Below are 21,435 nucleotides of genomic sequence, written 5' to 3' on the forward strand. Positions count from 1 at the left end.
AAAGGGATCTAGTCTTCAGAAAATTTGGACTAAACCATTCAATTCATTAAGTTTCATGAACTTCGAAACTTCAAAGTTGTTGTGTCTGTCAATGGAGAGACAGAAAACACTCAGATTTCATCAAAAATGTATTCATTTGATCTGTATTCATCAACTATCCCTTTAAGTTTTTAATACTGTTTCTTGTAAGTATGGTCAATCATTTCAGTATGAGTTAATGAACATTTATTTAAGACTAAACTGTTTAAATTTGACTAAACGGTTTGGACAAAATGGGGGGACGGGATAAAAAGGTATTCTACATTATGGGATAAATACAGGCATAATTTGTCAATATCGATGTAGTTTGCCTTTTTCATAATTTATGCTGGACTAATTTGATTTGTGTGAAAAAGGAAAAATTCAATTCCAATCCAAATTCTGACCCATATCCTAAATTCAGAGTTCCACCCAACTATTTAATACTGATCATACATTTTTAGATCTTAAATAGTATGACATTACTATGATAATACTTGGCACATGCACATTGAAATGACTGAAAAAAGTCAAAGCAAAGGTACTTTTTATCTTGCAACATCTTTGCGAAGCTGTTCCATGCATCATCCTGTGTGGTATACAAGGCTATACCGTGTTTAAAATAGCTTATTTGTAGTGTATTGTGAAATTTGTGGCAGCTCCCATCACACTTGAAAAATCATTTTTTCACACGCAGAACTTATGCATGTTGACAAACCAGCTCTGTAATATTGTTTGTACTTAAAGGTATCTGTGTGTTCCCTCCCTTTACTCCCTTTAAAACATTTGCATGAGATGATGGCTGACGATTGATTTTTTTTTTTTTTTTTTTGTGTGACTAAAGTCGTTCCTATTTATTAAGTTCAATTGTTTTGTCAATCATTTTATTATTATTTTATAATTGTCTTGATTCGAATTTGGCTAGATTCATCTTTGTCTTCTCTGGGATAACTTGACCAGCCCAACATGTCAGCAATGTTTACTGTCAGTATATTTTATACAAATAGACAGTTTTGGAACATGGATCATGGGACTTAATTTTAATCTCACCTATTATGCACGTATCCTTAATGATGACGCTAAACAAACACGTCTTCCTTTTTGTGAAGCTCATGATTAATTGTACGACCCTGCTTTTCTTTGTCACGCTAAATGGGTGGTTTTGAGGTCTTTTCAGAATGATAATGTTGTGTTGTGCTGAGCTTATCCAGTGTATGTTAAGTATATATGACTGAAGTCTTGAGATGCGAGAGTAACAGGCAACAAATACGATGCTTTTGTTTAAAATCCTAATGACCTTGTCAGACGGTCAATATTGATACTCTGAAAATCTTCCATACCAAAGGATGTCCTGTTTTACCAGATGGAACTGACGTTTTCGCGCGGTGTTTTGTTCACCTATGTGGGTATCTGTCAAGAATTAAAGACACGAGCAAAAAGTAACATTTTCAGGACGCCGTTTTGATAGAATAGCAGAAACCCCTTCAAGATAATCTTGTTTGGAGTCTGGGTGGGCGTATGGAGCAAAATGAGGGAAAAGGAAACGGACAGCTTATGTTATTTCGAACAATAATAGTAGAATCTGCCGAACAGCAATGGCTTAGTTTGTTTACATGTCTTGACTGCTGCTATAAATGGCATCTGCTTCTGAGGTAAATCTGAAAGAATCGCCATAGCCGTTTATGATGATGAAATAATAGAGCTACATCCTACCTATTCCCACGGTCCATGTCCAGAATCTTTTGAGGTGCTTGTCAAAAGGATAGGGATAAGGGATAAGATAAACAATTGTTTCAATTTATTAAAAAAAGCATATAAGGGCAGATTAAATCCTTAAATAGGAATAGGAGTTCCATCACATTTTGCTTATGTTGCCTTCTAGCAAAGGATAAATGTAATGTTTTTAAATGTATATTAATAGGCCTACACATTAAAATAAAGTGGTCCAGCGACCAAAATTAAATCTTCCATAGGTGCTAATATTGTATTTGATCCTGATTTAATTTAATAGGTAACAGCAATAAATGTTGAAAATATCTTATAACTTAATGAAAATGTTTGTCATGCATATTTTTGCAAAACATTAAATATGTTAATAAATTTAATCAGAGGTTTTTATTTTGTAAATTTGGTGACAAAAATGGTAGTTAGTAACGGAATCTAGATTTCTCGTTTTAGGCCTAATGTATTCTGATTCATTTGATTAATTTTAGATACTATTTGACCTTAACTCATTTATCATATTGATTTGAATAGGATTTTTGTGTACTGTATTGATATTGATTTTTCTTCTTTTTTTAAGGGGAATTTGTTTTTCCATTCTTTGTGTTCAACAAAATGAAATACATCAAACATTACATGGTGTCAGGGTTTCCCCAAACTGGGGTTAATGAAAGAACTGCAGAGGGGATTGAGAGTCGATGAAAAGCTCTTCAAGTCAATCATAACAAAATGTAGAATTAAAATGAATAAAATATATATTAAAAAAATAAAACAATTGAACAATAAAAATATTAATATTTTATTTATTTACCTGCATGTCAATGTAACCATTATTCAACACCATATCCTGTTACATTATTGAAAAAATTTACTTAAAACCTCAGGGGTCTCCAAGTAAATATTTTAGGTCAAAGAGGTTTGTCTGGCAAAATGCATTACATGAACAAACAATAATACACATTAAATGGCAGTGATATTATACATTTAAAGTTTTGTTTGAAATATTTTGTCCAGATCAATAATTATCAAAGGTCACTTTGTATGAAGACAGTGTTTCACAGCTATATATCAAGAAACTTAATTTAATTAGCATACTTATTCATAACATATTTTAAAGGTGCATTTGTCCCAAAATTTAGAAGCATCACAAATATTTACATGGCCATTCTGTGAATATATTAAAAGCTAAACAGCATGACACACAATCTGATTTTAGAAAGAAAAAAAATAGAGTGTGGATAGAAGAATTAGGGAAAATCAATAAATTATAGTTTACTGCCATTGTGTGAAAAATGCAATAATGTAATCCATAAAAAGTTATAAATTTGATTATCAACAAGGTCTGCAAGTAATACATTTTTGGAATCTGATTATGTAATCAAGATTACATGTAATCACTGAAAAAAAAATCAGTTTTGCCATCACAGGAACAAATTACTTTTCCAAATATGTAGAAAAAGAGCAGTCTCAGTGAGATGTAAAAAAAAAAAAAAGTCCTTCCGACCCCAGATTTTTACATGGCCCTTTGAAAATATGGTAATTTTACAAAACTTATGAACAGTTTTTTTGTTTTGTTTTTGTTTTTTAGATTAAGGGAGCATTACAGTTTAACCACTAAAACATCTTATCCATAAGATCTTTCCTTCATGCTGTGGAAATACAAACCGGAAGACTGAACACAATAAGTTCAGTGACTACGTTTACAAGCTGTCAATATTCGGGTTATGGTCAGGTTAAGGTCACTATTCGGGTTTCTGAAACATTCGGAATAACCCGTTTATGTGCATGAGCAGAGAGAGTTAAGGCTGATTTATACTTTTGCGTCAGACCTACGGCGGAGCCTCTACGCTATTATAGCGTAGTAGTCTATAATAGACTACGCGTTGGTTTTCACCAACCCGATCTCACGACCAAGTCGTACGAATTCGACGAATGATTAAAAAGTGGCTAATTCGTAACAATTCATACGACCTCACTCGTACGAATTAATACGATTTTGCTAAATCGTACATATTTTACGAATTGGCCAATTCGTATGAATTCGTACGAATGACCTACCCCTTACCCCGCCCCTAAACCTAACCATCACGTGGGTTTAGACAAATCGTACGAATTTGTACGAGTGAGGTCGTACGAATTAGTACGAATTAGCCACTTTTTAATCATGCGTCGAATTCGTACGAATTGGTCGTGAGATAGTGTTGGTTTTCACTTATACCCCTGCGTCGTTGTTTGCATTGACACGCAATTACACATGCAGAGGGCGCATGTGAAACCCTGGGACTCTTGCTAAACATTTCTGAATGATAATTTGTTAAATTTTTTAACTTTATACACATTTGCTTTACACAATAGCATCTGACTGGCAACAATAGAAACTGACTGGATACTCATGTTAAACAAAAACAATGTTGGCAAGTTTACGTTCTTGATCAAATCGAAAATAACGTCATAAAACATATATATATATATATATATATATATATATATATATATATATATATGAAAAATACATTTACAACATTACTTATACAAAATTCAGGTCCATAATGTTTGTACGCGTTTGTCGTAGACACAAAAAATAGCATAACTAGTAGCCTAATGGTTATAAAGCCAGCGCTGACATTTGAAAAAAAATAAAACACAAGGCCACGTCTGGAATTATACATGCAAATGCAAATCCATTTAAAATGATTAAGTCTTAGCCTACTTACAGGTTGTGGCCCAACAACTGCTGCCTCTTGTTTTAAAGTTAGAACTGCTTCATATTTTAGTAACAGTTTCTTGTTGAATCCGGTGTTGAATTCGTGGAGATTCTGGAAGTTGTCTTCCGTAAAATGCGCAACACAGAGAGCTAGATTACGATCGTCATTTTCAGGAACATAATCAAACATAAATTGTATCCATTGTTGACGAAGTACAGCGTCCGTGGGAAGCTCGAACACAGAAGACCTGACAGCTGGGTGAACGCAACACACTCGACGAGCCGCAGAAATATGATCATGCCCTTTTTTGCATATTCCGTAGGGAGGGGTTGATGCAAATGTGTGGGTTAGTGACGACTAAAACCCTGCTGTAGTCCCAATCGAGTCGTTTTTGTAGGTAATATACTTCCTGATTTTTAAAAGACGATATCTCTGCTTACAATGAACTTTCAGTGCTGCAACTTTGCAGATACTGTTCATGCACCAACAGCAACATTACACACTATTTAAAATGAAAAAAGTGAAATCGCAGTCAACCCCCCCCCCCCCCCTTTAAAATTCGGGATGTGAGCATATTGGGGGTTTTGCCGGTGTTTTTATACCCGGTCGCGCAAGGCCATAATATAATGATCTAAACCCTGCAGTCATCGTAAATCAAACGAAACAGGAAATAATGCCTCAAAATACAGAACCGTAAAGATGTTTAGTGACTGTTTATGTTTAGACGACACAAGTAGTGCACCTCACAGCCAAACGTGCAGGTAGGACGGGGAGAGCAGGAAGTGTCATATTCTGTCGTAATGTTTTTTTGTTTTGTTTTTTTTTTGCAATCTGGGGCATCAAACTCCTCTTCCTGTTCCTGCAAGGAATGAGTCCCACAATTTAATGGTGTTCATCCTCTGCTTGTCCGCTGCACTGGAACCTATGAGCTCTCAGCAAATTCAAAGGTCAGTCACAAAATGATACTTCTAACATTCATTGAGATCAAACATGATCGTTTTCTCTGTTCAGATTCTCTTAAGTAGAGCATTGGTTTATTCTGAACTTTTCCTGTCTTTCCGGTATTTCTCATGAACTACCTGTCAACAGGATCCCGACCGTCTGATCTTGACAATGGGGGTTCAATCTACCCAGCAGTCCTCAAACATATCAGGATCTGAACTATCTGAGGTGTGAATCATTGAGCACAACGACCGGTTTTGATGAGTAAGATGATGGAAAACTGTTGTCAAGCTTGTGTTGTGACGCTGTTAAATAACACGTTTCCTTCAGCAGAAAGAATAATGAGACTAGCCTTAAAACACATTATGATTTCTGAAGAAATGTCTTCAAGGATGTATGCAGGCGGCCCTATCAAAACAGGTTTTAACATCTATACCAACTAAATATAGCCTATCTTTAAATCAGCATTTAAACACCACCATTAAAACCATGATCAATTGATGACATCATTTTATGACTAGTCCTTTGTAGCAAAGGGGAAACCAGGTTAGGTTACCACACTTTTTATTTGTTTAATATCTCTAGTGGAACAATCGTTAAGATAACTTTAATTTGCACCCAGTTGGTGAAAACATTCTCAAAAAAATGTGTCTTTAAAAAAAATTGTGCCAGCCAACACCAACATGCACTTATTGTTAATTATTCAAATTTTATATCCAAATGCCAAATAACCCCACTCACACATTCTCAAGCCTGGCATCATCATTTATTGCAGGCTTCCAAATTTTAAATCAAAATTCATAAAATGGATAATCCCGGGCCTGGCCTCTGATTAATGCAGGTTGTGTCTAATAACAGCATTTAGCTGTGACCATTCACAATATAGCATGGCCTCTTCTTGTGCCTTATTGGTTAAATAACTTATTTTTTTAAATAGCTTCCTACATCAACATGTTTATAACAACTTCAGCTGCATGGGCAAATTTTCGTTTTGACATTGAAAAATTAAGGAATTGTCCTAATGAGAATTTGATGACACTTTATTTTACAGTGTCCTTACTTTACCATTATACATAATTACATGCAACTAACCCTCAACCAAACCCTAATCCCAATTTAACCCATAGCTAAGTGTTGTTAATTAATATTACTCAGTTCCTAATAATTACACTGTAACAATGACACCTTAAAATTAAGTGAAACTGAGAATTTTTATAATTTCATGTCTTGATAATCATCATGGATCAAGACAACAGACATTCAGACAGAACAACACACAATTATGAACTAAGAAATTATCCCTTTCCAAGTCCTACACATAAATGTTTCAAATTGAACCAAAACGTTCTATATTTACCCAGGCCTGATGTACTGGTGCTTTGAACAATCTAGAAACTAATAATCTGATCTTGGAGATTTTAACCAGAAAAAAAATTGTTCTTGATATTGAGAAAGTGATTTGTTGAACTTAAGAACCATTGAATAACTTGTAATAGGCTTTATCCCCAAACAGGCCCCTTATCTTGTAAGATAAACCAGAAAAAAACCAAAAACAAAACTTTATTGTTAGTTTTAAATAGCTTTAAAAAAACTTTAAATAGTTATAGCACGAATGTCATTTCTCGTGGCATTTATACGCCAAAAACAGTTTTTGCGTGTATATGGTACGCGTTTTTCGCGTGCATATGATACACACTTTTTGGCGTAGTAATTTGCACGAACTCCCCTCCCCCCTCCCCCCTAAACCTACCCCAGGGTTTTTTTAGTGCGTAGAATATGCACGCAAAAACCATTTTTGGCGTATGCCACGAGAAATGGCATTCGTGGTATAGATAGGCTATACGCATTTTCATGAGACTGTGTTGGATTCGCCACCTGCATTTCTCAAAGCAGTCATTTCCGTCTCAGCTCTGATGACATATTCTTTAACACTCTCACTGGGCCCAATAATAACCTGTTAGCAGACAGATAACACAAGAAATACATTGTATCTTTCTCAACATCCAGTCGACTGGGATAGTCTATTTTAAAACAAAACAGTCACTTACCTTGTGTGGTTGTCTGTCTGTCTCACGAACATAACACTACTGGGAAAACAAATACAGCATAATATTATTTTTATACATCTTAACAATTATATTTTCTTATTTGTAATGAAGTGTCCACTACATTGTCTGAAAACGGCCAACAGCCTTATCCATCATCACTACCATCAAAATAACGTGTCATGAAAACAAACCAACAGCCAATGACGTGATTTAGTAGTAAAGCTGTAGAAATATTTTTGTCACCTCGTTTTTTTCTCACCGTCCGTCGTTGGTCTCAGGTTGCAGTCAAGGAGGAGCTGAGATCCTCCCGTGGGCCTGTGCTGGAAGCTGCTCCTCACATATAAAGCGCTTCCCAATGCCGGAGGAAACAGTGAATCACAGCTTCAGAAGAGGGAGTCGATCTCTCTCACACAGTGCTCTTCAACCACCAGCTGCTCAGTCAAAGTCATCTCTCACTGCGCCTTTACTTTGATTTAGATTCAAAACGGAAAGAAAATCTCCAGGTCACATTCGCGCCAGAGAAACAAAGTTTCAATAAAAGGGGAAGGTGAAGTTTTGAGAGCGCACATGGCTGCTTTGATAAGCGCGTATTCGTCCTGGCCGGAGAGCTTTGAGTGCTCTGCGGGAAACGCGGACGTACCTGACGGACACACCTCTCACAGAGCTCCCGCGGACAAGGTGTCGGAGCCGCGCATCAGGAGACCCATGAACGCCTTCATGGTGTGGGCCAAAGACGAGCGCAAGAGACTCGCAGTGCAGAACCCAGATCTCCACAACGCCGAGCTCAGCAAGATGCTGGGTAAGACATTATCATTATTATTATTTGTCTAAAAATTACTATTAATATCAACATCTCATTATTATTATTATTATGATTAATAAAGGAGATTACTATTGGCAAGTTTTCCGAGACTTCATTGTGAGACATTATTCTCTGTTACACAGTTGTTATGTATTGATTACAGAAAGTGGGATGTTTAATCTATTCTGATTGTAGCTAATAATTGTAAACTAATTGTAGACATAAGTTAAAATACTTTTTGTTAGCGGAAAGCACACAGGGAGCGTGAATCTGTCCGAACCTGAATTGAAAACAAACTGAAACAAAACCGAAGTAAATGAAGCAGTCACAGTGAGATGCGGCACATTTTTAGATGGTATTTAATTTTATTTAGATCAAGGGCATATTTATCATTTCACAAAGTTGAGAGACTTTTTCCCCAAATAGTCCACTAGGCCTTTATAAATCTGTAAAAAATAATTTGTTTGGTAAAAAAAAAATGAACGTAAAAATAATATGGAATTTTTAAATGTATAAATAACATACAAATACTTTTAAATTCATTCATTTGAAATCAGTCTAATCTTCAGGTTTGCTTAAGAATTAAAACAAAAATTAAAAACTTCATTGGATAATTAATTAATAGAAGTTTCGGAACTATAATTTGCATGTGTGAGTCATTTCTGTTTTTTACTACTACATGTTTTCTCTACTGCTCTGGTTTTTAAAACACTTTCAAGTTTAAATTATGAACTCAATATAACTACTGCCAATATTGGAATTCAAACATTATAAAATGAATGCCAAGCAACAAATAATGTAGGCCTACCATTAAAAAGTTTTAAATACCGTGGTGCAAATTTCATTTTTTTTTTTTTGTAACTGACATTATAAACAATTATAGTGGATGATTATTTGCTTATGAAAAAAATGCTTATGAAGACATTAACCTAGCTTTGTCTCCTGCAGAATATAAGCAGACAAACTAAATGTGGCTCTGCATATAATAAACCATGTAATTATGTTGTGTTGGTGCTAATGTGATTGTCAAGCTATTAGTTTGTAATCTCAAAAACTCAACATGGATTCTTTAAAAAAAAAACATTATTAAGTCTAATGTGTCTGTTCTTTTTGTGTCTCCAACAGGAAAGTCATGGAAAGCTTTAACTCCTCCGCAGAAGAGACCGTACGTGGAGGAAGCGGAGCGTCTGAGGGTTCAGCACATGCAGGACTACCCCAATTATAAGTACCGTCCCCGTAGGAAGAAGCAGCTGAAGCGCATTTGTAAACGCGTGGACCCCGGCTTCCTCCTGACCACCCTCGGTCCGGAAAACTCCCTCCCGGATCCTCGCTGCTGTCACCCCCTGGATAAAGACGACGAGAGCGGCGTGAGTGGCGGCTTCGGTTCTCCAAGCGCAGCTCTACCCGGCGTCAGGGTCTTCAGAGATCCCGCCAGTTCCAACAGCAGCTTCGACACGTACCCGTACGGCTTGCCCACGCCACCTGAGATGTCACCTCTGGACGCCGTGGATCACGAACACCAGTCCTACTACTCGTCCTCCAGCTCAGTCTCCACCAGCTCCTGCTCGTCTTCCGCCTCTTGCCCAGACGACAGGCGTCCCACGCCGGCGCACATGAGCAGTCCACCCCCTTACCATCCCGATTACTCCCAGCAGGCACCTCTGCACTGTGGTCACATCCAGATGTCCCACCAGGGAAGTGGAGCGACCTTTATCCCAGCACATCCACTGTCCTATTACAGCCCTTCGTTCCCACAGGTTCAGATCCATCATGGGCACCAGGGGCACCTCGGCCAGCTTTCACCCCCTCCAGAACAGGGGCACCTGGAGGGTCTGGACCAGCTGAGCCAGGCTGAATTGCTAGGTGAGGTCGACCGAGATGAGTTCGACCAGTACCTAAATTCCACCAGTTATCACCCCGAGCAGGGTGGGATGACAGTCACGGGACACATCCAGGTAACGCCGGCTTCTGTTTGCTCAAGCAGCGCAACGGAAACCAGTCTCATCTCTGTACTGGCCGATGCCACGGCAGCCTACTATAACAACTACAGCATTTCATAAACGCCAAAACAGGGACAGTTGACACAGACAGAGACTGTGGGCTCGACGTGGGTCAGCAATATGACTGGCAGGTGAAGGGAGGGGGGGAGTGGAAAGAGAAGCTACAGGAAGTCAAAGGACACCTCAGGGATGCATAGATAAAAAAAACAAAACTGAAGTTCATTCCCATCTTTGTTTCCAAAAGGAGAACGGAAGTAAAAAAAAAATTGGACAAACATAGAAATGCTCTCATATCTTGCCACAAAAGCATGTACATATGCGATGAAGCTTATTTATATATCGAATTGCTTTGCATTAAAGCTTATTGTATTGTTTTTTTTTTCAGTCCAGATATATTCAGTTGTTTTGTTTTTTTAAACCTCAAATGTTTTACCTCAAGAGTTATTTAAGTGAGGCTGTTCTCTTCCTTCATAAGACATTATTTTGAAGGAATTTTTGCCTTTTTTTCTCCCTTTACATTCATTTAAAAAAAATATATGTATACTCATAAACAGTTCAAAGAATAATAATAATAATAATAATGAATACTTGTATGCCGATTTAGGTTTGCCCTATTAATTTAATTCAAATAAAATTTTGAGTTTATACATTTAGCATTCTCATTTGATGTCCACACAGATGTCAATAACGTAGGTCATTATTGATGTTTGTTGAACACCATTCTTGATGATGAGGTCTTTTGATGAATTACATTGTGTTTGCCCATAAGTACAACACAGTGATTCCGTCTGTAGGTCTGCTGGACTTGAGAAAAAATGTTGCAGATGCTCATCATTTTGTGATATGTTAAGTGAATGTTCTGACGTCCCATCTGAATTAGATGTCGCTAAATAAAAACACAATATAAATACAGGAGAAAAGACTCTTGCTTTTGTAATTACAGGTAGATCAAGATTTTCAAAGGGGGAGGGGAGGTGGTCTCTGCTAGTAGTAGTAGTAGTAGTAAACTGCTTATTACAGTTTTTTTTAAGTGTAACTATTATTATTCGGCTCTTTTTCAGTTTCATTATTAAGATAGTGATAGTATGACATTTGAAATTTTGAGATTTTACAAAGCTTTTAGACAAAGTTTTTTTTTTTCATGTATAATTATCATTAGTGAGTATAGAAAGTGATTTATGGAAAGGTACAGAATACTTATAACTGTTCATGGATATTGATCCACAGTTATTTGTTTAGAAATATTTTATTTGTTTTACCTATAGTTTTGGAGGTTTTTTACATGCATTTTTTCCAGATCGTTTCAAGAAGCTGACCTGTAATTTCTCGGTGTTGTGCGTGGCGGGCCGTCGCCATAACCACTGGCGGTATCCACCCTGCGTTCGCAGTTGGCTATCAGCAACACCCATTATGCACTCAGTTTCACTCCTCCGCGGATCAGAGGATTAGTGTAAAACAGGCTCTGCTGTTTTTCTCTCCGCCTCCATCTCCACGGGCCTTTTGTTTCCCTTATTCTGGGTGCGTGTCTTAAGCGGAACGCTGAAACTCCCCTCCTACCCTACCTTCGCCCCCCTCAGCTGCCCGTCCTATCTTGCTGATGCAGACTTTCATAATCTCTGCGAAATAAATAAATACACCTCGTCCCCGTCAACTGTTTTACACGTTCAGTTTTTTTTTTCTTTTTCGCTCCTTCTGTCTCTCTCCCTCTCTTTTCAAATTCCTCCTCTTTTTTGATAAAAGGAATCTGAAGTGGGGGAAAGAGGGAGGCGGTGGCGGGCGTTTGACAAATCCTGGAGTCTGGCTTGGTCTTCCTGCGTTTTTTGGGAACGGTTGAGTCGTGTTTCTTGTAAAGAGGATGTGGCGGAGAAGCAGTGTTTCCTGCCTGATAAGAGTAAAGCCTCTCTCCGTCAGGATGTTTGGGCCCCGGCCGGTCCCCGCATTAAAAGAGCCCATGGCGAGGGAAAGGGAACCTGCTGTTCATTTTAGTTGGGAGGAAACATGGCTCTCGTTGATTAATATCTCACACTGTGGTTTTTTTAGGACTTCGATTTGACCCTCCTCTGGTTTGGCCACACACCGGGCTCAGCACAGATTTTCTTAATCTGTCTCTGTCACTGGCTCCAAAGACAAGCGCTAGCTCGTGGTTTATGATGTGAGTTGAGGCGTCGTTATGCGTTGTTATGAAAGGTTTCGGTCAAAGCACATTCATCATGTGACTCCAATTTCTTTTCACAACTGAGGTTGGTATTAACAGCCTGTGACTGAATGCTTAAGGTTTGGGAGAAAGGGGGTGATTGGGGCCACCAGCCGCAGGCCGAGGCCTGAATCGTGGCTTTTGATACAGGCAACTTTTAGGGTCAGAGTAAGGGCCCAGTACAACCAATTCTGGCCTTGAGGAAGGGCATTGTGTCATGGTTGGTAATCATGCACTTCAACATCAATGCATAATTTTAATAGTTCGACTTCAGTTAGACTGACAACGTAATTTGTCTACAACTGACCTCACCAAGACATTTTAATGAGGTAATGTGATTCAGCATGAAAGTGAAGTTGCAATATATCCCAGTAAAACGGCTTCTTGAACAAGAAAAAATGTTTGGCGGGACTTGATTTTGTCCATTGAGAATTGATTGGATCGTTGGATGGTTGTGGTTTGCAATTGGTCAATCTCATGTGAGTGACATTTTGCAACAAAATATGGATGTCTGAATTCACAGTACTACTAAAAGTACTACTAAAAGAGTAGGCAAAAAGTACCTGGATGACCTACTACTACTGTTGAGTTTCTGAAGTGTGCATATGATGGACACTTTACTATCCCATGAGGCCACATGAGAGGATTTGTGAATGTTACGGTAAGTCAAGTGATATTGATTGATATTGATAGACGTGTATTCTACATGCTAAACGGCTCATCGCTATTTGGAAAAAGACAAAACTGATTGACTGATTTTCACAGCAGCGTTGTGTTTTAGTGCTTAAAAAACATTTGCCAAAATCTTCGAAAACGCTAGTCCGATCGAGACGAAACCACCGTCAGAAGTTTGAAAACATAGGTCGCTGGCTAAATGCGAATGCCCAAATGTCAAAATAATTTGACATGTTTTTTCACATAAATGTCTATCCGAAGCGAATTGAGATATTTTCACCAAAATTGACACAGTATGGCCATACTCTGAAGACACATAAAAAATAGTGGGACTGAGCCTCTTGGTGGCGCTATAATAGAAAAAAAAAACATGAAATTCCCATTGACTTTAATACAGTATTGTGATGTTAAATGCTACTTAACAAATGCATTGCTGTAACGAAAACATTCTGCACATTAGTTTAGCATTAACTAAACTCCCATCACGTCTTGCCCTTCAGCCGTATAGCTACTTATTCACGATACAGCACAGCCTCTCGTATATTGCTTACCTAAAGGATGGTCATTAATTGCTTTTCTGAGGTAGGCAGGCTAGGCCTAAATGTAACGTATCATGTTTACAAACTGTTTTATTGACTTAATGCATGAGAGTTGGCAGTGTTTTCAGTTGTTTTTCATTTTACTCGAGCGAACGTTTAGTGTGAACCGATAAGGGAATCATACATTCAAATTTATATTGCACATGCCAGAGAAAAGATCGTTTATGTGAACGATTTTTTTTTTATCGCTTGTTACTGTCTGGGCATATTTCAAAATATTATACTATAGTTTAATGATTTCACTTGACATATTAACTGCATTAAAATAAAATTATTAAAACAAAATTATTTAATAAATTAAAACAATAGGTGTTCTGCAGTTAAAAGTTAAAAGCCTTTACATTTTTCACCACTTCTCATAAACACCACGGCCCATTGTAGTCTCTGAGGAGACTGCTGACTTTCAGGAAACCAGGGCAAACAATCAACTCATCTGCAACAATCTTTTCCTGTGTGAAACTTGAATAATTCTCCATGCAACATACTAAGAATACACTGCACTCAATGTCACCCACAGAATGGCCTCTATTTCCATGTTCCTCAAATAGGCCAGTGTTTGGCTGCAGTAGCTCTACGGTGCCTGGGAATTATATTAATGTAGAATGTTTTGTTATGTGTAAAATTAAGTTAAAAAGTTAAAAATGAAAACAACCATCTTGTCTATTTGAATAACTTTCATGTTTATTTTTGGTGTACAATGTCCATAAAGCAATTTCACACTGTTTTAATTTATAATCCATCTTACTACAACCCTTTAAGATGCCCTTTAATAAAAATCCCCCTTAAGTTTTAATGGGTTGTTTTTCTCTCTGATTGCTCCCTGGATCAGCTCCAGTCTCAGGTCAGCGCTGTGGAACGTGGATGTCAGGTAGTCCCAACTGTTTCCTGTTTCCCCAGCAGTGACGTCACATCGCTGGGCAAATATGCAAGAGAGCAGTCCAGCACGCGCCATCTTCCTCACAACGGGTATCTGGTGGTGTGACGACCTTGCTGAGCACATCTGGGTAAAGTATTAAGTGTCCTGAGGGAGAGGAGGTCAAGCATATTGACGCCCCTGTCGGAGACATACTGGCTCGAGCTCTGACCGGGTGTGGACAAAACCCACCTGATAACGTCATCCCATGCTAAAATGAGTTAGACAGCACATACTGTAAATTGATTTTATTGACTCAACAATAGAATATTGTGCTTTTTATTTTGACATTAATGCAGGCAGATGCAAATTGTTCTGGGGGAAAAAAATCCTGGACCTAAATAAACCAGCAAATGCAACTCCATTTGTTTATAGCTAGTATAGTACTCATACAATAACCGTAATGAGATGACTAATGCAGAAGCAGATAATCATGAAGATTTTACAGCACACGCCGCTACATCAGTCATTTCCTGCTTTTCTTCAATGTGAATTCACACTATACAATCAAACTAGATTGTATTAAATTATAGCGCTTCAGTAAAAATACAGTATGGCAACTACTAGGCCTACTGCTAAAAATATACAAAAAACACCCACACTACGTGTTGGGCTGGCTTGAAGCTTTGTATTATTTGTGTCACAGGTAAAAAACTAGATGTGTGGCGAGAAATGAACGATATAACAACTTTTAATAACAATAATCACTACACACATTAAACATTACACATGAGGATGGCAATCAAAGAGACAGGGAATAGGTGAGCAGTAATTAGAAACCATGGAAACAAAATAAGAGTGACGAAGCCATGACCTAAAAATGAACATGATTCAGAAACAAAACAAGACGTGAACGTGACACAATATCAGCGGGTAGAGACATCCCAACGAATGATGAGAAAAGAAGTTTTAAGGTCTATATTCACCTCAGTGTAAAAAACAAAAAAGGTAAATATAAGATATACTGTATATTTTCTAATAATAAAGTAGTCACAATTGTTAGATATAAAGTCACAATTTTCTGAAATATATTCACATTTTGAAATATTAAGGCACAGTTATGAGAAATAAAGTTCCTGAGTTGGACGAGCCATGAAGTAAAGATGGCGGAGGGTAGAAAGATTGCTGCTATGACTGCTATTCTTTATTAGTTTTATCTAACGGCTCAGCTCACCTTGTCTTGTAGTCCATATTTTATATGAATAATCTTTTGAAGTGTATTGTATGTTTCATACACAGCTAAAATAGCCTGTATTTGACTGGACATCATTTTGTCTTTAATAAGATTTACCCAATAAATAGGCAAGAAAAAAAAAAAAACTTGGCTGAGAAGTGAGAAGTAGGAAATTTCCAATAGTACGTGAAAGGCAGCAAAAGTCACATAATGAAATATTAAGTCACAGTTACTTGAAATAAATTAATTTGTGAATTATTAAGTTGCACAATAAAGTGGCAATTGTTAGATACAGTTGCAATTTTAAGAAATATAGTATAGTAAAAATTGTAAGATCAAGTGAATGATGTGAAATAAATTCACATTGTGAAATATTAAGTCATAATTATGAGAATTGTGAGATATAAAAAAATATTTTTGAACCAGAAGTCTTCAATAATAGCCAAACCACCCTTTAGAAATTTAAATCAACATTTGACGTCCCATACAACTCTTCTTAAAACAACTGTAAAGATATGGGGGAACAGTGACAGTGACCCTGTAATTATACAGAACTATTGTCTCATATTAAAGTATGACAACAGTAATCCCTCTGCTATGTCACGGCAAACTTTCCAAATTGAACAGGAGTCTGTGTCTGTCAATATGGTCACTGCACATACCAGCATGTGGATTGAGAAGAATAATAACCTGCTTACTATTCATATTTGGCATCCATTACTGGTGGCTGGGGATTATAGGTCTAGCTGTTCTCCTGCATTCCTGCTCATTGTAGTAGAACAACAGACTCGGCAGGCAGATGTGGTGCAGGCGTGGTGCAAGGCCAGCTAAAGAATGGACCAGACCCGGCCCGGGGCCCCGTGCCATGTGGTGGAGCCAGCGCATGGATACAGATGGGAACCCCTGGAAAACTTGAGGGATGCTGCAAGCAGCCAACGGCCACCCACCTGTACCTGCGTGTGAATACGCCAGCCCTGTTGAGTCCAGCACCTGTTTGCCGCAGATACTGAAAGGTGCCATTAACTGAGAAAATGAGGCTGGAGTTCCACTGCCAACCACGGGAGAGGGAATACAGCTCCTCATTTTCCTGCTCAGCGGTAAGCGATTCCAATATCAACATTTTACGCCTTGTCTCCTCCTGCGCAGCATTGTCAGGGTACTTTCGCCATGCATACTAATTGTGAAATAATGTTTTAAATATTAAAACAGCTCAACAAATGCACCTCCATATCATGAAAAGGCTTTAGATATCAGAAAATGGTGGAAAAAACACCATATGCAAACTTGATATTTACAACTGTTGAAATGCATTCAAAGGGTTGGGGTTGGTACACTCTAAAAAATGCTGGGTTGTTTTAACCCAAATTTGGGTCAAATATGGACAAACCCAGCCTTGTGTTAAATTTTTAAATCACATTTTAACCACACATTTGGGTTTGTCCATATTTTACCCAAAACCCAACCCAGCATTTTTTATAGTGTAAGATTTGTAATGTTTTTGAAAGAAGTCTCTTATTCTCATCAAGGCAGCATTTTCTTTGATCGATGATACAGTAAAAACAGGAATATTGTGAAATGTTATTACATTTTAAAATAACAGTTTTTTTTATTTTAATACTTTTTAAAATATAGTTTATTCTTGTGATGCAAAGCTGAATTTTCAGCATCATTACTCTCAGTCTTCAGTGTCACGTGATCCTTCAGAAATCATGCTAATTATTTGCTGCTCAAGAAACATTTCTTATTATTATCAATGTTAAAAACATTTGTGCTGCTTAATATATTTGCACAAATGGTGATACTTTTTTTTCAGGATTCTTGAATGAATTTAAATGAATATTTAAAAGAACAGCATGTTTATAAAGCTACAAAAATAGATTTTTTGTAGCATTATAAATGTTTTTTTTTACTGTCAGTTTTGATCAATTTAATGCATCTTAGTCACCCTAAACTTTTGAAAAAAAAAACAAAAATTGACCTTAGAAGTAGTTTTCCAAATTTTTTTGTATTTTCAAAATTTTTTTTTTTTACATCAATAACACTAATGACAATCAAGTGACAAGCGTTCATTTTGTTATAAATTAATATGAAAGTAATATTACGTAGTGTACAAGATGAAGGGGTCAAGGGGTTTTTCAGGCATTTGCCAAATTTTAATTTAAAATTTTAATTGAATTTTTTTTTAATGTGCAAAACAATATAAAGTCAAACTATTTCACATCATTTGAAAAACGGTTGTGTTATAAAATTAAGCTTTGTAGAGTTTCTTGACTATTTAAAATCCTTTTATAGCACAGGTTTGGATGCTTTATTGTACAACACAAAGCTATAAGAATAGTTTCAGCAATCTATCTGTGGATAGATCTTCCACACTTGACCCACAATCCCCATAAGGAACTGACATGTGCAGTAGGTGTAATCAGTGTGTCGGACGGTCCCTTCGCTGATGCAGATGATGATTCTGTGAACACCCTAGCAGGGTCAGCTTGAGTAGGCTGCAAACTCTACAGGCTTGTTTTTGTAAAGCACAGGAGCTCCCAGGAGTGTCATAACTCCTAACCCCAATGTGGAGGAGGATGTTCCTATTGTGCTTCCTAATTGCAATATGGATCTTTCATTTAGTCTGTGTAAAAAGTCACGTCATTTCCTGTCCTGCTGCTGGCAAGAGTTTTGGTGACAGCCCAACACTCTGGAATGTGTTTGGTCCAGTGACACACACACACATAAAGGAACTGCAAAAACTCATTAAGCCATTTATTTAACATTCGAAATGAATCGTGAAAAGAGCAGTACTTTCAGAGATGCTAAACTTTAGAGGTTTAGCATGCGAATGAAAGCGTCAGCAGCATTGCTTCCGTGTTTGTAATAGGTTTGACAACTCGAAGAGTGACAAAAAGAAACGTCTTGAGTTTAGCGCGACATGATGCTTGTGACCAATCATAGCCGACCACTAACATCTTGTTTGAAGTCACTAACTATTGTGTCTGTGTTTACTCAACCAATTTCCTGAAACCACAGTAATGATTACGATGAGAGATGTTTTAATCGGTTTCGTCCTGTTACGTCTGGCGTGGACTTTAAACCTGCTTTCTAGACAAATCACATGAGCAAATAAGAAAAGTCCTTAGCGTCATTATTTAAGCATTTTGCCTGTGATTCACATAGCACATCTGAACCCTTCAGCACAACCAACATAACAGCAGTACCAAAAACCATTGCGTTTATCCTAAAATATGTTATTCTGACAAAAGAGAGTTTCCGATGCCTTGATCCCATGTGTTTACAATGTGACAACAGGGGGAGGATCAGTAGCAGCTGACCTTGGCCACTGGACAAAGTAATATCATTTCCCCTCATGTGCGCAAACATTTGAACATCGTGAGTGATGTTGTTTATGAGTTCGCAAGGCATCTTTTCCTGGTGGATAGTCAGATCTGTTTCCTTAAGACTTCACTTCAAATGAAAATCATGGAAATGAGTCATACTGCCCCTGAGGCTGGACAGTTCGTCTTGACAGGTGCATAACAGGATGTTCACCATAGTGTTCATGGTTCATCATGCAGTTGAAGGAAAGATGCTGATTTAATATAGTAATGCAATATATAAGTGGTTAAAATAAATCCCTTTTAGTGTTGATTGGGATTGATTGAGATTATTAATCAAACAGAGAGCCAAACAAGTAGGTATTCAAGCAATGCTCTTCGAGTGATTCATCCCAGGATTAATCATCAGAATTCACATAGATATGTTGCACTTAAATGATTAGTTCACTTAAAAATAATAATAATAAAAAAAAATTTGCTGATAATTTACTCACCCCCATGTCATCCAAAGATGTCCATGTCTTTATTTCTTCAGTCGAAAAGAAATTGCTAAAAAAAGAAATTGCTAAAAACTTTCCTGGATTTTTCTCCATATAATGGACTTCAATGGGAACCAGACGGTTCAAGGTCCAAATGACAGTTTCATTGCAGCTTCAAAGGGCTTTAAACGACACCAGACGTTGAATAAGGGTCTTATCTAGCGAAACGATGGCTCAATTAAAAATAAATAAATAAAAAAGTTTCAAGTTTTATGAGCACAAATGCTCGCCTTGTCCGACTCTCCTGTTCGAACTCGTTCATCAAAGTGAAAAAATCTTGTCATTTCGTTCCAAAATGACAAGATCATTTCGTTTTCAAAATCATTTCAAAATCATTTCGTTCCTTTCGTTCGTTGAATGAACCAAACGACACGAAAAAAAGATTCGTTCATTTTGATAAACGAGTGTGAACAGGAGAGTCGGGCAAGGCGGGCATTTGTGCTTATAAAACTTGAAACTTTTTTATTTATTTATTTTTTTAATTGAGCTATCATTTCGCTAGATAAGACCCTTATTCATCGTCTGGTGTCGTTTAAAGCCCTTTGAAGTGGCACTGAAATTCTCATTTGGATCTTGAACCGTCTGGTTCCCATTGAAGTCCATTATGTGGAGAAAATCCTGGAAAGTTTTCATCAAAAAAGCCTTAATTTCTTTTCGAATAAAACAAGCACAAATGGGTAAGAGGATCAGGCAAAGGCTGTATAAACAGTCTAAGCAGCAAGGTAAACAGGTATATGTTTCCTTACAATCGCCAGACAATGCTGAACTGGAGAGGCGAGTAGCCTGTAGTCTATAGGGACGTTTCCACGACAACATTGTACTAAAAATGGAAAAAAAAAATGCATTTTTTTGTGTGTGTAAAGACAATAACGGCAAAATGATCTGTGAAACTACTAAAAAGGCTGTATTATGGTGTAGTTGGTGCTGTTGCTGGCTCTGTAGACTCTATAGACTGATGTAATACGTCACCATTTTCACAAATTCATGTTTTTAGTTTACAAGGAGACAGTACTGGTATCGTTTTCAAAACCGTGCACTTCGAAACACGGTTTCAAAAGTTTGCGTTTTCAGGCCCACCCCAAAAAAGTTTTCCATTTCCAGTAAAATTAGTCATTTGGCGAGGGTGAGAGAGGGAGTGAGGGAGAGGAACGATGATGGAGGACCAGTGCATTTGTGACATAAATGACCTCAAAGAGACACGTGGCATGTTAATGTAATGCATATAAAGATGTGATCTTAAGCAGGTATGTGTGAATGCAACCTTGCATATGTGTCAGAATTAATTCAGCTGCTTATTTATGCAAGAGGTTGATTATGGAAAAACAGTAAAATTTGCATTTGATAAAGTGTCTCATGTTCACACAGTCCTTTTTTTGTGATGCTCACATTTCTCTTTGCCCTCCTCCCACTATGTCTCCACCCCATTTTTCTCTCACTTTCCATCTCTCTCTCGTTTTCTTTTACAGACCTACAGCTCCAAATATTGTTGTACCTTTTGAGATGTATTTCTGTTTTCCTCAGAATACAAGTTTAGCATATCAGACAGATAACAGATGTAGAATAATTAAAATGGCTGAATACAAGTGCATGAACATTACCTATTTTATAACTGTTCATCTCCACAACTGCTCAACATATTTCAGAAAGCCTGGTGTTAATTGAACTTAGGTCTTGGGTGTGTGTGCTAAATACAGGGATGAGAGGGGTTTGTTGTGATGTTTGGATTGATGCCCCTAGTGGCTAATATCTTTACCACAAGCACTGGAATATGAATGTGCCCA

The 21,435-nt window shown here is 37.4% G+C and overlaps 1 protein-coding gene across 1 annotated transcript; it reads left to right on the top strand.

Annotated features, from left to right (window-relative positions):
* The first annotated feature begins 5,002 nt into the window (after window positions 1-5,002).
* On the top strand, window positions 5,003-11,152 carry sox7 (SRY-box transcription factor 7). The gene is made up of 4 exons (XM_039693406.2): window positions 5,003-5,392; window positions 5,535-5,615; window positions 7,714-8,234; window positions 9,363-11,152. Exons 3-4 carry the CDS (start codon window positions 8,003-8,005, stop codon window positions 10,295-10,297), a joined length of 1,167 nt encoding a protein of 388 aa, XP_039549340.2. The 5' UTR covers window positions 5,003-5,392; window positions 5,535-5,615; window positions 7,714-8,002; the 3' UTR covers window positions 10,298-11,152.
* Window positions 11,153-21,435: the final 10,283 nt, after the last annotated feature.

This window comes from Pimephales promelas, chromosome 13, assembly GCF_988280905.1.
Source record: "Pimephales promelas chromosome 13, fPimPro1.hap1.1, whole genome shotgun sequence".
Taxonomy (NCBI): Eukaryota; Metazoa; Chordata; class Actinopteri; order Cypriniformes; family Leuciscidae; genus Pimephales; species Pimephales promelas.